At 45.1% G+C, this 14,703-nt stretch overlaps 1 protein-coding gene across 1 annotated transcript in view; it reads left to right on the top strand.

Moving 5' to 3' along the window:
- nipal2 (NIPA like domain containing 2) overlaps positions 1-14,703 on the top strand; it is a 194,049-nt gene that overhangs the window by 60,726 nt on the left and 118,620 nt on the right. The window contains exon 3 of the mRNA XM_085992280.1: positions 9,028-9,199. Within this exon, the coding sequence (XP_085848406.1) occupies positions 9,028-9,199 (172 nt within the window). The remainder of the gene's footprint in view (positions 1-9,027; positions 9,200-14,703) is intronic.

Raw genomic sequence — 14,703 nt, 5'->3', positions numbered from 1 at the left:
CCATGTGCTGGCCATCACTTCACCGTCAAATCATATACCCGAGACAGTGTCGGGTCATTTCGGGTTTCCTTTTCGATACAAGCGTTAGTTACCGGTAGGTATTCAACTATAGTCGAATGGAATATTTCAACAGGATCCACTGCTGGTGCTTCCTCTGCAGTAGGCAGTGGCAGGTGTGATAGCCCATCAGCATTTCCATGCTGTTTCGTGCCCTTATATTCAATTTCATAGTGGTGCGCCCCTAGAAAGAGTGACCATCTTTGTAGTCGTTACGCAGTCATCACCGGAACGCCCTTCTTCGGATTAAAAATGGAGACAAGAGGCTGGTGGTCAGTCAGCAAGGTCTGGCCTTAAAAAATTTTGGGCTTGCGGTTTCTTCAATTTTAATCGTCGCTGTCATGCCTTTTAGTGTTCCGAGTCCTTGCTGGAACACTTCTTTCGCGTCAGTTAGGATCTTCGACAGTCGCCCAGGTGTGACGTCGTCATCCTTTTTGTCAGCCACAGTCAGTGCCTGTATGGAATGCCAATCCAGTTGTATTTTCCGGATCCATTCACGTCCCAGTAATGGTGGTCCTCCATCTTGCAATACATACAGGTCTAGTTTAGGTGTTTCCTTACCGTTATATATAACGGTCACCCTTATTTTTCCTTTGGGGTAGACTTTTTGCCCCGTGTACGTCTTCAAAATAATTTTTGAGTCTCTCAAGGGTATGTGTGGGAATAGCCGCTCGTAGTCCCGTCGGTTTATGACTGTTAGGGCTGATCCTGTGTCCAATTCCATCTTTACCTGGACTCCTGCTATCTTGAGAGTGACCCAAATGGTTCGGTGATCCTCCGTTGTGATCACATTATGTAGTTTCAGACAACTCAGTTCCCTGCTTTCGGAGTCGTTATCACTGTTTTGTTCGTCTGAACTATTCTCCGTCATCTTATGTACCTTCTTGTACTTTCCTTTGGTAGGTTTCTTATTGCTGGTTTTCTTTCCTGACCTGCAGACTCGTGCTATGTGTCCTACTTTTCCACACTGTCTGCACACTTTGTCTTTGAACCAGCAATCATTGTGGTCGTGTGTTGTTCTGCCGCAGCGATAGCACTTCTCTGTTCCATATGACATTTCGTTTGTGCCATATTCTTGCAGTCTCTGTTGTATCTCTGCAGCGCCCCGTGCTGCTGCTTCATATGATACCGCCATGCTGAAAGCCTTTTCCAGCGTAAGGTCCTTTTCAGATAAAAGCCGCTTCTGGGTTCCTTCACTTTGAAGCCCACACACAAACTTGTCCCTTAAGGTATCTGCCAGTCCCGCTCCAAACTGGCAGTGTTTCGATAGTTTGCGCAGCTCTGTTAAATAATCAGCATTGCTTTCATCCTTATGCTGGTTCCGTTTTTGAAACTTGAATCTTTCTGCTATCAGCAGCGGTGTGGGGTTTAAATGTTCCTTTAGTATCGTTACTATGTCTTCAAAACTCTTTTCCATTGGCTTCGTTGGGGTTACTAGATTTCGCAATAACCCATACGTCTTTGCACCCATTAAATTTAACAATACTGACGCTTTCTTGTCATCTGACATCTCATTTGCCTTGCAGTACACCTCTATTCGTTCGACATATGTAGCCCAATCTTCGACTTCATTGTCAAATGCGGTGATACTGCCACTCTTCGGCATTTTGGGTGTGGTTTAAAATGGCGTCTCCCAATGGCTTAAAATGGCGTCTCCCGCGCTTTCCTTCCTCCCCCGCTCCTGGCGGTTCTCGTGGCAATGGCGGCGCCTCGCGGGTTTCTGCGCGTCTCTCTCTCCCTCGCTCCGACGCTGCTCGGCCCCTGAACACCGGCTGCGCCCTGTGCGCTCTGCCCTCTCTCTCTCCCCCGTCGACGCTACTCGGCCCTTTGCTGTGCCGCTCGGTCGGGCTCTAGCCTGCCGCTGTCCGGGAAGGGTCTGCGCACTACCTGTTGCCAGCCCGTATTGCTGGACCACCTCAACTGGAAAGCCAAGCCTGGCTCTCGACAGCTACCCCCGCAATTCTCGAGTCTCTGCTGGATGACTGGGCGGTTGCCCGTGGTTGACGCCCGAGTCTGTGGCCTTGACCTCCAATCCACTGAACTCCAGGAACGAATCCCCGGGAGGTGATGCAGAGTTGCAGGTAGGTTCGAACCTGCCTCGTCGCCAATGTTACGTCCGTGTATAATAAGACACAGACTGCGGAGAATGGTACAACAGGTGTTTACTCAACGTGGCTCAAACTGCAACTACCTGTACAGATTACTACTCAGTGCTATATACAGGTGTGGTCACTGTATTGATTTCTTTGTGGGTTCAATGATGAGACATTTATGAAAGAGAATGTCTTTTAATCTAAAGTCTGTTCAACTCTTTATACAGCATTTACAGGAGACATCAAGCTAGTGATGCATCTAGAACGAAACTGAAACTAAACCAAACTGCTTGTCTCTCACATGACCTCTGCTGGTCAGGCATAAGTAATCAATACATGCAACTATGCTGGTAAGGCATGATAATCAAACAGGCAAATAACATCACTATTTGCTGATATCATTACATCTCCTTTTCTTAAAACAAAAGTATTTTACTTTTAACTAACAACATGTTTTCTTTGTATTAATCTGCATTTTAACTGTAACACTTAATGAACTTACATTATCATTATCATGACCAAGGTTTTTTAACCTTGCTTTGTGTGTTCACATGAAATATGTCAATACACTAGAACTTGAAGAAAGAATAAGATAACATTACTTCCTTCTATAACAATAGTCCTTAAATTTGCTCAATGAGTCTCTCAGGAGGCTTCACGTGTCTTGAGGATTTTCTGATTGATTGTCCTTGAATCTGAGTTGTTGCCTCAGATGATTGGTTCTCAGCTGTGTGATCAGGTTGTTCAACAGTATCAGTCTCTTGACCTGCTGTGGCTGGTCCCATGAGAAGATCTCGACGATTTCTTCTCAGAACAGCACCCTCATCTGTCTGAATGGTGTATGATCTTGGTTGAACTTCACTCAGGACAGTTCCCTTCTGAGTCCATGTGTTTGTTTTGTCTTTGAACCTTACTTGGTCACCAGTGTGGAGTTCAGGTAGGTTTTGTGTTCCTCTGTCATAGTAGTACTTTTGCTTTTCTTTCTGTTCTTTGAACTTCCTCACTTTCTCCCCCTCTTTTGTTTTCAGGAGGTTCTCCGGGATGGGTAGGTTTGACCTTAGCCGACGTCCCATCAGGAGTTGGGCTGGTGACATACCACACTCGAGCGGCGTTGTGCGGTATACAAGCATGCTCTGGTAGAAGTCAGTTCCACTGTCTTTTGCCTTGTACATCAGTCTTTTCACTGTGTTTGCGGGCTCTCCTGGGTCAACAGCTCTGGACAACGTGTCTGCTGTATACATCAGCTTACCCGGTGTGTACGCAACCTTCAGTTCATCATAGACTGTCTCTCCTTCGCTTTCCACAACGAGGACTCTCTTTACCAGGTTCAGTCTCTCACAGGCTTTTAAACCTAGTATGGCTTGCACATCCTTTGGCACCACGATTAATGCTAGCGTGTGCTCTCTGTCCTTGTGTGTTACTTTGACAATGCATCTTCCTTTCACTGGTATTTCAGTACCTGAGTATCCTGTCACTTTCACTTTTATTCCATGCATCTTTGGTCTGGGTCTAATTTTCTTAAAATCAGTCTCTGATATCACATTAACTTGTGCTCCAGTATCCAATTTAAATGGAATGTGTATGTCATTCACTTTTAGTGTCAACATCCAGTCTCTTTCTTCTTTTTTGTTTTCAGACACAACATCTACATTGAACTCCTCTATCTCGCTTTCATCTACTGCATGGACCTTGCTTTGTTGCTCTTGGTTCTTGCAGCAACGGGCATAATGGTTGTTTTTGTTGCAACTATTGCATTTTTTACCATATGCTGGACACTTTTTTGGTGGATGCTGTGTACCGCATCGACTACATGACTTTCGGTTGCCCCTTTCATTTTTGTTCGCTGGCCACGCCTCTTTTTTCACATTGGCGCTCTTTGTTAAACGGTTTGTGTCCGTTCATTCTCACTGCATCCACGTTGCAGCTACTGTCACTGAACAGCTCCTTTGCCTGCAACTTCACAGTCTCTGTAGCCCTACACAGTGCTATGGCTTTTCCCAGGTCTAGACCTTGCTCTCTTAGCAGTCTTTCCCTTAGACCATTATCTGGAATACCACACACCAGTCTGTCTTTTATCAGCGAGTCTGTCAGTCCCCCAAATTCACACGATTTGCTTTTGTTTCTCAGTTCAGTCACATACTGATCAATAGTCTCTCCCGTTTTCTGTACACATGTGAAAAATCTGTGCCTCTCAAACGTCACGTTACGTTTAGGTATGCAGTAGGCCTCAAACGTTCCATTATTTTATCTAGCTTCATTTTGTCTCCATCAGCAGCGAATGTGAAGTTATTATACACCTCCAGCACTTCATCACCCACGACATGTAAGAACAGTGACGATTTCCTTTTATTACTTTTCTCGTCAGCTCCGATTGCTGATAAATACAACCCCACACGTTGTTTGAACCTTCTCCAATTTTCAGCCACATTACCTGTCAACTGAAGCTTCGCCAGTGGGAGTAAACCTTCCATTTTTCACTTCGTTAGCTATTCTCCAATGGTAAGTAACGATGTTCTCTTTTGGCTTGCTAATTTGTGGAGAGCTGATTTAACTTCAGATTTTTTCTCTTCATCTCTTTCAATCACTTCTGACACCATGTATTGATTTCTTTGTGGGTTCAATGACGAGACATTTATGAAAGAGAATGTCTTTTAATCTAAAGTCTGTTCAACTCTTTATACAGCATTTACAGGAGACATCAAGCTAGTGATGCATCTAGAATGAAACTGAAACTAAACCAAACTGCTTGTCTCTCACATGACCTCTGCTGGTCAGGCATAAGTAATCAATACATGCAACTATGCTGGTAAGGCATGATAATCAAACAGGCAAATAACATCACTATTTGCTGATATCATTACAGTCACTGCCAGTACTACAGTATACATGAGCTGTAAAAAGTAGTTCCCCCCTTAAAGGTACATACATTACAGAGGGACGACTTAATTCAGGTGTATAAAATTATGAGGGGCCTAGATAGAGTGGATAGGAAGGACCTATTTCCCTTAGCAGAGAGGCCAATAATCAGGTGACATAGATTTAAAGTAATTGGTAGAAGGATTAGAGGGGAGTTGAGGAGAACTTTTTTCACCCAGAGGGTGGTGGGGGTCTGGAACTCACTGCCTGAAAGGGTGGGAGAGGCAGAAACCCTCATCACATTTAAAAAGTAATTGGGTATGCACTTGAAGTGCTGCACAGTCCTTCTGGAGACGAAGTCCCGTCTTCACGCTGAACACCCTCCATCGTGTTGTGTGGCACTACCACCGTGCTAAATGGGATAGATTCAGAACAGATCTAGCAGCTCAAAACTGGGCATCCATGAGGCGCTGTGGGCCATCAGCAGCAGCAGAATTGTATTCCACCACAATCTGTAACCTCACGGCCCGGCATATCCCTCACTCTACCATTACCTTCAAGCCAGGGGACCGACCCTGGCTCAATAAGGAGCGTAAAAGAGCATGCCAGGAGCAGCACCAGGCGTACCTAAAAATCAGGTGCCAACCTGGGGAAGCTGCAACACAGGACTACATGCATGCTAAACAGCGGAAGCAGCATGCTATCGACAGGGCTAAGCGATCCCACAATCAATAGATCAGATCAAAGCTCTGCAGTCCTGCCACATCCAGTCGTGAATGGTGGTGGACCATTAAACAACTAACGGGAGGAGGAGGCTCCATGAATATCCATGTATACTCCCCTCAGAATCTTGTATGTTTCAATGAGATCACCTCTCATTCTTCTAAACATCATTTCCTGTCTCCATTTCAGACGTGCCTTACTCCCACTGCCTCATCTGGCCACACATTGTCTCTCTCTGTCTCATAAATATCTTTAATTTCTTGCATTACGTTTCTTCCCATCATCTCGTAAGAGGGGGACGGTGGCATAGTGGTTAGCACTGTTGCCTCACAGCGCCAGGGACCCAGGTTCAAATCTGGCCTCGGGCGACTGCCTGTGTGGAGTTTGCACATTCTCCCTGTGTCTGCGTGGGTTTCCTCCGGGTGCTCCGGTTTCCTCCCACAGTCCAAAGATGTGCAGGTTAGGTTGATTTGGCTATGATAAATTGGCCCTTAGTGTTAGGGGATTAAATACGTGGGGTTACGGGGATAGGGTGGGATATGTGTCGGTGCAGGCTCGATGGGCCGAAATGGCCTCTATCTGCACTGTAGATTCTGTGATTCTGTGATTCTGTGAAATAAGAGCAGGAGTCGGCCATACGGCCCCTCGAGCCTGCTCCGCCATTCAATAAGATCATGGCTGATCATCCACCACAACTCCACTCTCCCGCCCGATCCCCATATCCCTTGATTCCCCTAGAGTCCAAAAATCTATCTCTCTCAGCCTTGAATATACTCAAAGACTCAGCATCCACAGCCATTTGGGGTAGAGAATTCCAAAGATTCACAAAATATCAATAAAGAAAGTCTTGCATTTCTATAGCGCCTTTCACGACCTCAGGATGTCCCAAAGTGATTCACAGCCAGTGAAGTACTTTTAGAAGTGGAGTCACTGTTGTAATGTAGGAAACGCGGCAGCCAATTTGCGCACAGCAAGCTCCCACAAACAGCAATGTGATAAATGACCAGATCATCTGTTTCTTAGTTATGTTGGTTCATGGATGACCTTTTCCCAGAACTGGGAAGAGACCGGACATTGGAGGAAATAAAATCAATTTGAGATAAGAGGAAATAGGTTCTGTGGGGCTGTTGAAAGCTCATTGACCTGAAACTTTGATTCTGTTTCTCTCTCCACAGATGCTGCCTGACCTGCTGAGTATTTTCAACATTTTCTGTTTTTAATTACAGCTGTTATTTTCTTTTATGAAAAACAACTTGTATTTATACAGTGCCTTTAACGTAGTATAAATTTCCAAGGCGCTTCACAGGATTATCGAACAAAATTTGAGACGGAACCACATAAAGAGATATTAGGGCAGACGACCTAAAGCTTGGTCAAATAGGAGGAGAGAGAGGTAGAGGGGCGGAGAGGTGGAGAGGTTTAAGGAGGGAATTCCAGAGCTGAAGGCACAGCCACCAATGGTGGAGCGATTGAAATCGGGATGCGCAAGAGGCCGGAATTGGAGGAGCGCAGAGATCTCGGATTGTTGAAGGGTTGGAGGAGGTTACAGAGATGGGGAGGGGGCGAGGGCCATGGAGGGATTTGAAAACAAGGATGAGAATTTTAAAATTGAGGCGTTGCTTAACCGGGAGCCAATGTAGGTCAGCGAGCACAGGGGTGATGGGTGAAAACCTATTGAATTCAGCAAAACTTTACACTCTTTGGGCTATGGTGCATTGCAGACTATATCAACTGGAACTTGCCAGTACAGACAGTGAGGGTCATTCATAGTTTTATACATTTTGGTAGCCCTCAATATTGAGAGCCTTTACTTTTCAGTGGATTCACAAATTGCCCCCAAGCAGAATCCAGAGAGTATAACCCGTATTTTCTCAGATCAGTCGACTTTTGTAGAGCATCTGGGGCCAGGCAGCACCAGAACGCAGGGTTGAGATGGAAGTCAGTAAAGTTTAAAGGGATCTTCATAGGGAGCCCTAAAAGACACTAAAGTAGGTTTTGTCTAACGGATATCATAGCCCAAAATGGTTTGGCTTGTGGACAGGCCCAGGATATGAGTAAAAAAGATTTCCTCAAACTCCCCAGGTATAACGTGCTGGCGGGGTTTCCACTGACGGCTACGTGATGTGACCAGAACAGTGGTGGATCTTCAATTTTTTAAAAATTCATTCACGGGATGTGGGCATCGGTGGTAAGAGCAGCATTTATTGCCCTTGAGAGGTGGGGTTGAATACAACTGAGTGTCTCGCTCGGCCATTTCAGAGGGCAGTTAAGAGTCAACCACATTGCTGTGGGCCTGGAGTCACATATAGGCCAGACCGGGTAAGGACGGCAGATTTTCTTCCCTAAAGGACATTAGTGAACCAGATGTTTTTTTTTGACAATACGGTTGTTTCATGGTCACCATTACTGATACTGGCTTTTCATTCCAGATTTATTTAATTGAATTTAAATTCCACAGCTGCCGTGGTGGGATTTAAACTCATGTCTCCGGATTATTATGAGGGGCCTAGATAGAGTGGATAGGAAGGACCTACTTCCCTTAGCAGAGGGGTCGATAACCAGGGGGCATAGATTTAAAGTAATTGGTGGGAGGATTTGAGGGGAGATTTTTTCACCCAGTGGGTGGTGGGGGTCTGGAACTGACTGCCTGAAAGGGTGGTAGAGGCAGAAACTAAAGTACTTGGATATGCACTTGAAGTGCCGTAACCTACAAGGATACGAACCAAGAGCTGGAAAGTGGGATTAAGCTGGAGAGCTCTTTGTCAGCCGGCACGGACAAGATGGGCCGAAATGGCCTCCTTCTGTGCTGTAAATTTCTCTGATTCTATGATTAGTCCAGGTCTCTGGATTACTAGTCCAGTAACCTAATGGCTATGCTACCATTCCCTTCAGCTTTTTTGTCTGTAGTTGACTATACCGCACTAAAGTAAGACAAGCGAAATGGTGCCTTGATGATCAGATCCACCTAAACCGAGAGTGGACAGAAGCAGTGATTTTGTTTTGGAGGGATGTGGGGTGGGTGGGAGTTTATATTACTGTGAGACGCTACCCTATCCCGTGATTGCTACACTGCTGTTGGAAGAAGTTCTGAGAAGTTTAATTGCGTTATAAAACTATGTCGGCATTTTAATTTTTAATTGAAAACTTACAAAAGAACTTTTTAGCTGTATATTTGAAAGTGGCCAAAACAGTTTTTAATTTACTGACAGTCTTGTGGTTTAAGATCTAAACGCCTTGATGGTGGTAATAATGTGTTTTATTGATAGTAATTCCCAAATTTTTGTTTCCTCTGTCACAGAAATTTACGCATGTTCGACTATTATGTCAAGAAAGCCCAACACCCTATTACAAGAGCAAGCTTTGGTGGTGTGGAATCCTCTTGATGGGAGTGGGTGAGCTGGGGAACTTTGCAGCCTATGGTTTCGCCCCAGCCACGCTGGTCGCTCCTTTGGGATGTGTGTCTGTTATTGGTAAGGATGAACTAACCATTTAAATCCTCCCCTCCCTGCCACCCCACCATTGTATCGCTCAAGGTTTATATTGGAGCGCGACAATGTCCAAATGAACAGTGATCGGTATACAGTGAAACCTGGTCCTGCAGAGACTCCCAAACGACGATAACCGTAAAATACCGACACTTCGCGCGACAGTTCCCAGATATTTTACATTATAAAAGAAAAAGAAAAGAAAGACTTGCATTTCTATAGCGCCTTTCACAACCTCAGGATGTCCCAAAGTGCTTTACAGCCAATGAAGTACTTTTTGAAGTGTGGTCACTGTTGTAATGTAGGAAACGCAGCAGCCAATTTGCGCACAGCAAGCTCCCACAAACAGCAATATGATAGTGACCAGATAATCTGTTTTTAGTGATGTTGATTGAGGGATAAATATTGGCCAGGACACTGGGGAGAACTCCCCTGCTCTTATTCGAAATAGTGCCGCGGGATCTTTTACGTCCACCTGAGAGAGCAGATGAGCCTCGGTTAACGACTCATCTGAAAGACGGCACCTCCGACCGTGCAGCGCTCCCTCAGATACAAGAGGCACTCTGAAACGACGGACACATAAGAACATAAGTATTAGGAGCAGGAGTAGACCACTTGGCCCTTCGAGCCTGCTCCACCATTCAACAAGATCACGGCTGACCTTCTACCTCAACTCCACCTTCTCGCACTATCCCCATATCCCTTAATTCCCTTCGTTCCCAAAAATTTATCGACCTCTGTCTTGAATATACTCAACGACTGAGCATCCACAGCTCTCTGGGGTAGAGAATTCCAAAGAGTCATCTCAGTCCTAAATGGCCGACCCCTTATTCTGAGACTGTGACCCCGTGTTCTAGATTCCCCAGCCAGGGGAAACATTTTCCCAGCATTAACCCTGTCAAGCCCCTTAATAATTTTATATGTTTCAATTGGATCACCTCTCAATCTTCTAAACTCTAGGGAATATAGGCCTAGTCTACTCAATCTCTCCTCATAGGGCAATCCCCTCATCCCAGGAACCAGTCTGGTGAACCTTCGCTGCACTCCCTCTAAGGCATGTATGTCTTTCCTTAGTTAAGGAGACCAGAATTGTACACTGTACTCCAGGTGTGACCTCACCAATGCCCTGTATAATTGTAGTAAGACTCCTTTACTCTTATACTCTAATCCCTTTGTAACAAAAGCTAACATACCATTTGCTTTCCTAATTGCTTGCTGTACCTGCATGTTAACTTTCTGTGATTCATGTACATGGACACCCAGGTCCCTCTGAATGCAAACATTTCCCAGTCTCTCACCATTCAAAAAATATTCTGCTTTTTTGTTTTTCTTACCAAAGTGGATAACTTCACACTTCCCCACATTGTATTCCATTTACCATGTTCTTGCCCACTCAGTCTATCTGTCTATATCTCTCTGCAGCCTCTTTGCGTCCTCCTCACAGATTACTTTCCCACCTAACTTTGTATCATCAGCAAACTTGGATATGTTACACTCAGTCCCTTCATCTAAGTCATTAATATAAATTGTAAATAGCTGAGGCCCAAGCACTGATCCTTGCGGTACCCCGCTAGTTACAGCCTGCCAACCCGAAACAGTCCAGTTTATTCCTACTCTCTGTTTTCTGTCCAATAACCAATCCTCAATCCATGCTAATATATTACCCCCAATCCCACGAGTCCTAATTTTGTGTAGTAACCTCTTGTGTGGCACCTTATCGAATGCTTTTTGAAAATCCAAATACGCTACATCCACTGGTTCCCCCATATCCATCCTACTAGTTACATCTTCAAAAAACTCTAACAGATTTGTCAAACATGATTTCCCTTTCATAAAACCATGTTTACTCTGCCTAATCATATTATGATTTTCTAAGTGCCCTGTACTGGTCGGTTGTACTGGTACAGGCCTTTGTGTGTATTTATCGTGAGATACTTTCTAGAGGCCTCTTCAACCTTCATCTGTAGATATGCCTGTGCCAAGTCAATTTTGGTGAAACGTTTCCCTCCGGATAGTGAGGCGAAAATATCTTCTATCCTCGGAAGAGGATACTGTACCATGTGAAGGACCGGGTTTACAGTCACCTTGAAGTCTCCACAGATGCAAATTTTTCTCTGTTCTTCAGATTTATCATTATTCAACGTTTTCTTCATGACCGGGATGATGGGTGTTGCCCACTCGCTCCAATCTATCTTGGATAATACGCCTGCCTTTTCCAAATTCTCCAACTCTGCCTCGACTGCTGGACGAATTGCGTATGGCACCGGCCTTGCCTTAAAAAACTTGGGAATTGCCGCATCTTCCACTTTTATTGAGGCGGTGATGCCTTTCAAGGTTCCTAGTTTCTCTTGAAACACTTCCTTGGCGTTGGCCAAGATGTCTTTTAATCGTTCAGGTATGACGCCATCATCATTTTTTTTCTTACTGGTCACCGTCAGTGCCTGAATGGAGTGCCAGTCTAAACGTATCTTCCTGATCCATTCACGCCCCAACAGCGGTGGACCACCATCTTGTAGAACGTATAAATACAACTTCTATATTTCCTTGCCGTTGTATACAACAGGCACCCTTATTTTTCCTTTGGGGTATACTTTCTGCCCCGTATATGTTTTCAAGATAATGGATGTGTCTTTTAAAGGTATATGCGGAAATAGCCGCTCGTAATCCCGTCGATTTATGACGGTCAGAGCTGATCCTGTATCTAGCTCCATTTTAACTGGGGACCTTGCTATCGTGAGGGTAACCCAAATGGTCTGGTAATCTTCTTTGGCAATTACATTATGTAATTTGAGACAGCTTAGTCTCTTGTTTCCGGAGTCGCTATCGCTCTTCTGGTTTTCGGAGTAGCATCAGCTCCAGCTATCTGGCAAAGAGCTATGGAGCAAGTCCTCCAAGGGATTCCGGGGACTCAATGCTACCTAGACGACATCCTTGTAACAGGAGAAAATGACAACGAGCACCTTGCCAATTTGGAGCAGGTGCTCACTAGGCTGAGAGAACGGGGCCTACGAGCAAATCACCCCAAGTGCGAATTTTTCCAGAAACAAATATCATATTGTGGCCACATAATTAATAAGGAAGGGTTGCATAAGTCACCTGAAAAAAATTGAAGCGGTCATAAAAGCCCCAGCACCTGAAAATGTTTCACAATTAAGGTCGTTCCTGGGATTGATAAATTACTATCATAAATTTTTACCGAACTTATCAACTCTTCTGCACCCTCTTAATGAACTGCTACAAACAGGAGTAATTTGGAAATGGAGCGAAGACTGTAAACGTGCCTTCCATAAATGCAAAGACTTAATCACGTCCAAGGAAGTTTTGGCTCATTACAACCCATCACTGCCAATCAGACTGGCGTGCGTTGCATCCCCTTACGGCGTAGGAGCGGTATTATCGCATAGATTCCCTGATGGCTCGGAACGGCCGATAGCTTTTGCGTCACGCTCATTGAACTCAGCTGAGCGTAACTATGCCCAAATCGACAGGGAAGCACTCAGCCTGGCATGGGGAGTGAAGAAATTCAACCATTACCTACACGGACAAAAATTTACCTTGTTGACTGACCATCAACCCCTCATCTCCATATTCAACCCTAAAAAGGGTGTTCCCATTATGACAGCGCAAAGGCTACAGAGGTGGTCCCTTTTTCTAGGGGCACACCAATATGACATAGAATACAAAGGATCAAAACAGCATGGGAATGCTGACGGTTTATCGCGCCTACCGTTGCCAACGGTAGAAGAGGCACCTACAGTAGACCCAGTGGAGATGTTCCACTCTACCATAGTCGAATGTCTACCAGTAACAAATTCTGCCATTGAAAGGGAAATGAGAAATGACCCGACTCTCTCACGAGTCTACGATTTAAAAGTGAAGGGATGGCCAGCACATGGCGAACCACTGTTGCCAGCATTCTCGCAAAGAAGAGAACAGCTGTCAGTGTGCCGAGGAACCTTGATGTGTGGATCCAGAGTGGTGATTCCACCCAAACTCCAGGATAAGGTGCTAAAGGAGCTTCACGAGGGGCATCTGGGTGGAGTGAAAATGAAGAACCTAGCCAGGGCGTTTGTATGGTGGCCAGGTATCGATGGAGACATCGAAGAAATGACCAGGAGCTGCCTAGGATGCCAGAAGGTCCAAAACGCTCCACCACAAGCCCCTCTACATCCATGGGAGTGGCCCTCATCTCCATGGCAAAGGGTACACATCGACTTTGCTGGTCCATTTATGGACTCAATGTTCTTAATTGCGGTTGATGCACACGCCAAGTGGCCGGAGGTAATAAAGATGTCCTCCACCACCACGGAAAAAACCATCACAGTATTAAGGACCATATTTGCTAGGAATGGGCTGCCTGAACAGATCTGTTCTGATAATGGACCGCAATTTGTGTCCGAAGAATTCAGGAAGTTCTTAAAAAACAATGGGGTTAAGCACTACACGTCCGCCCCATACCATCCCGCCACCAATGGATTGGCTGAAAGGTTTGTCCAGACCTTCAAGAAGGCCATAAAGGCCATGGGTAATGAAGACATAAAACTTCAGCAGAAGGTAGATAACTTCTTGTTTGCATACAGGAATGCAACACATATGGTTACAAACCAAACTCCCGCTATGATGTTCTTCAATAGAAGCCTAAGATGCTGGCTGGATTTGATCAAGCCAAACATCAGAAGGGACGTGGAGAACCGACAATTTCAAGGCATGAATGAAAGGCCAACTAGAACCTTCCAGATAGGTCAACAAGTTTTGGCCCGGGACTACCGTACCGAGAAATGGCAGCCTGGAACTATTTGCACACGACTAGGACCGCTGATGTATACCGTGGACATTGGAGAAAGCATAATAAGGCGCCATGCTGACCAGATCATAGTCATCCGAAAAGGGACAACCTACACCACAACTCTATACGCCTTATGATGAAGTAGAGATACCCATAGTATCTACCTCCGATCCGGTGATACTGGAACCAGATGAACCTGACACTGGCATTCAAGCCGAATCAGCCTTGCCAAAAGAACCTACTACACCACCAGAAACTACTGCACCACCGAGGCGTTATCCGGACCGAGTCAGGAAGCCTCCAGAGAGACTGACTTATAATTGATTAACTGCAGCAATGTGTAGATTATTGTTCTTGTAACATGTAATTAATGATTACTTAAAATATTATGTACTGGTTGGCTAAAAGGGGAGGAATTGTAGTGTATGTGCCTTTAAGAGCCCCCTGTGTACTGTAATGCCGGTAATGGCCACTCGGGCTATATAAGCCTGTATATTGTGTTGTATCAGTTAGTTCACCTCCAGACTTTGTTCAGTAAACACCTGTGAAACCAACTCCTGCCTTCAGTGTCTCTATTAACACACGGATACAACAACGTCCCTAATACAGGTAGACTACCCTTTATCCGGACTTCCGAAAACCGAAACCCTCTAAAAACCGAAGGTTTTTTCGTTCAGCGTAAGTCATGCGTACGACTTACGCT

Source organism: Somniosus microcephalus, chromosome 7 (assembly GCF_052327205.1).
Source record: "Somniosus microcephalus isolate GS21.2 chromosome 7, FLI_Smic_1.0, whole genome shotgun sequence".
Lineage (NCBI taxonomy): Eukaryota > Metazoa > Chordata > Chondrichthyes > Squaliformes > Somniosidae > Somniosus > Somniosus microcephalus.
Note: the sequence above shows the minus strand (reverse complement) of the source record. Positions and strands in the feature narration are given on the sequence as shown.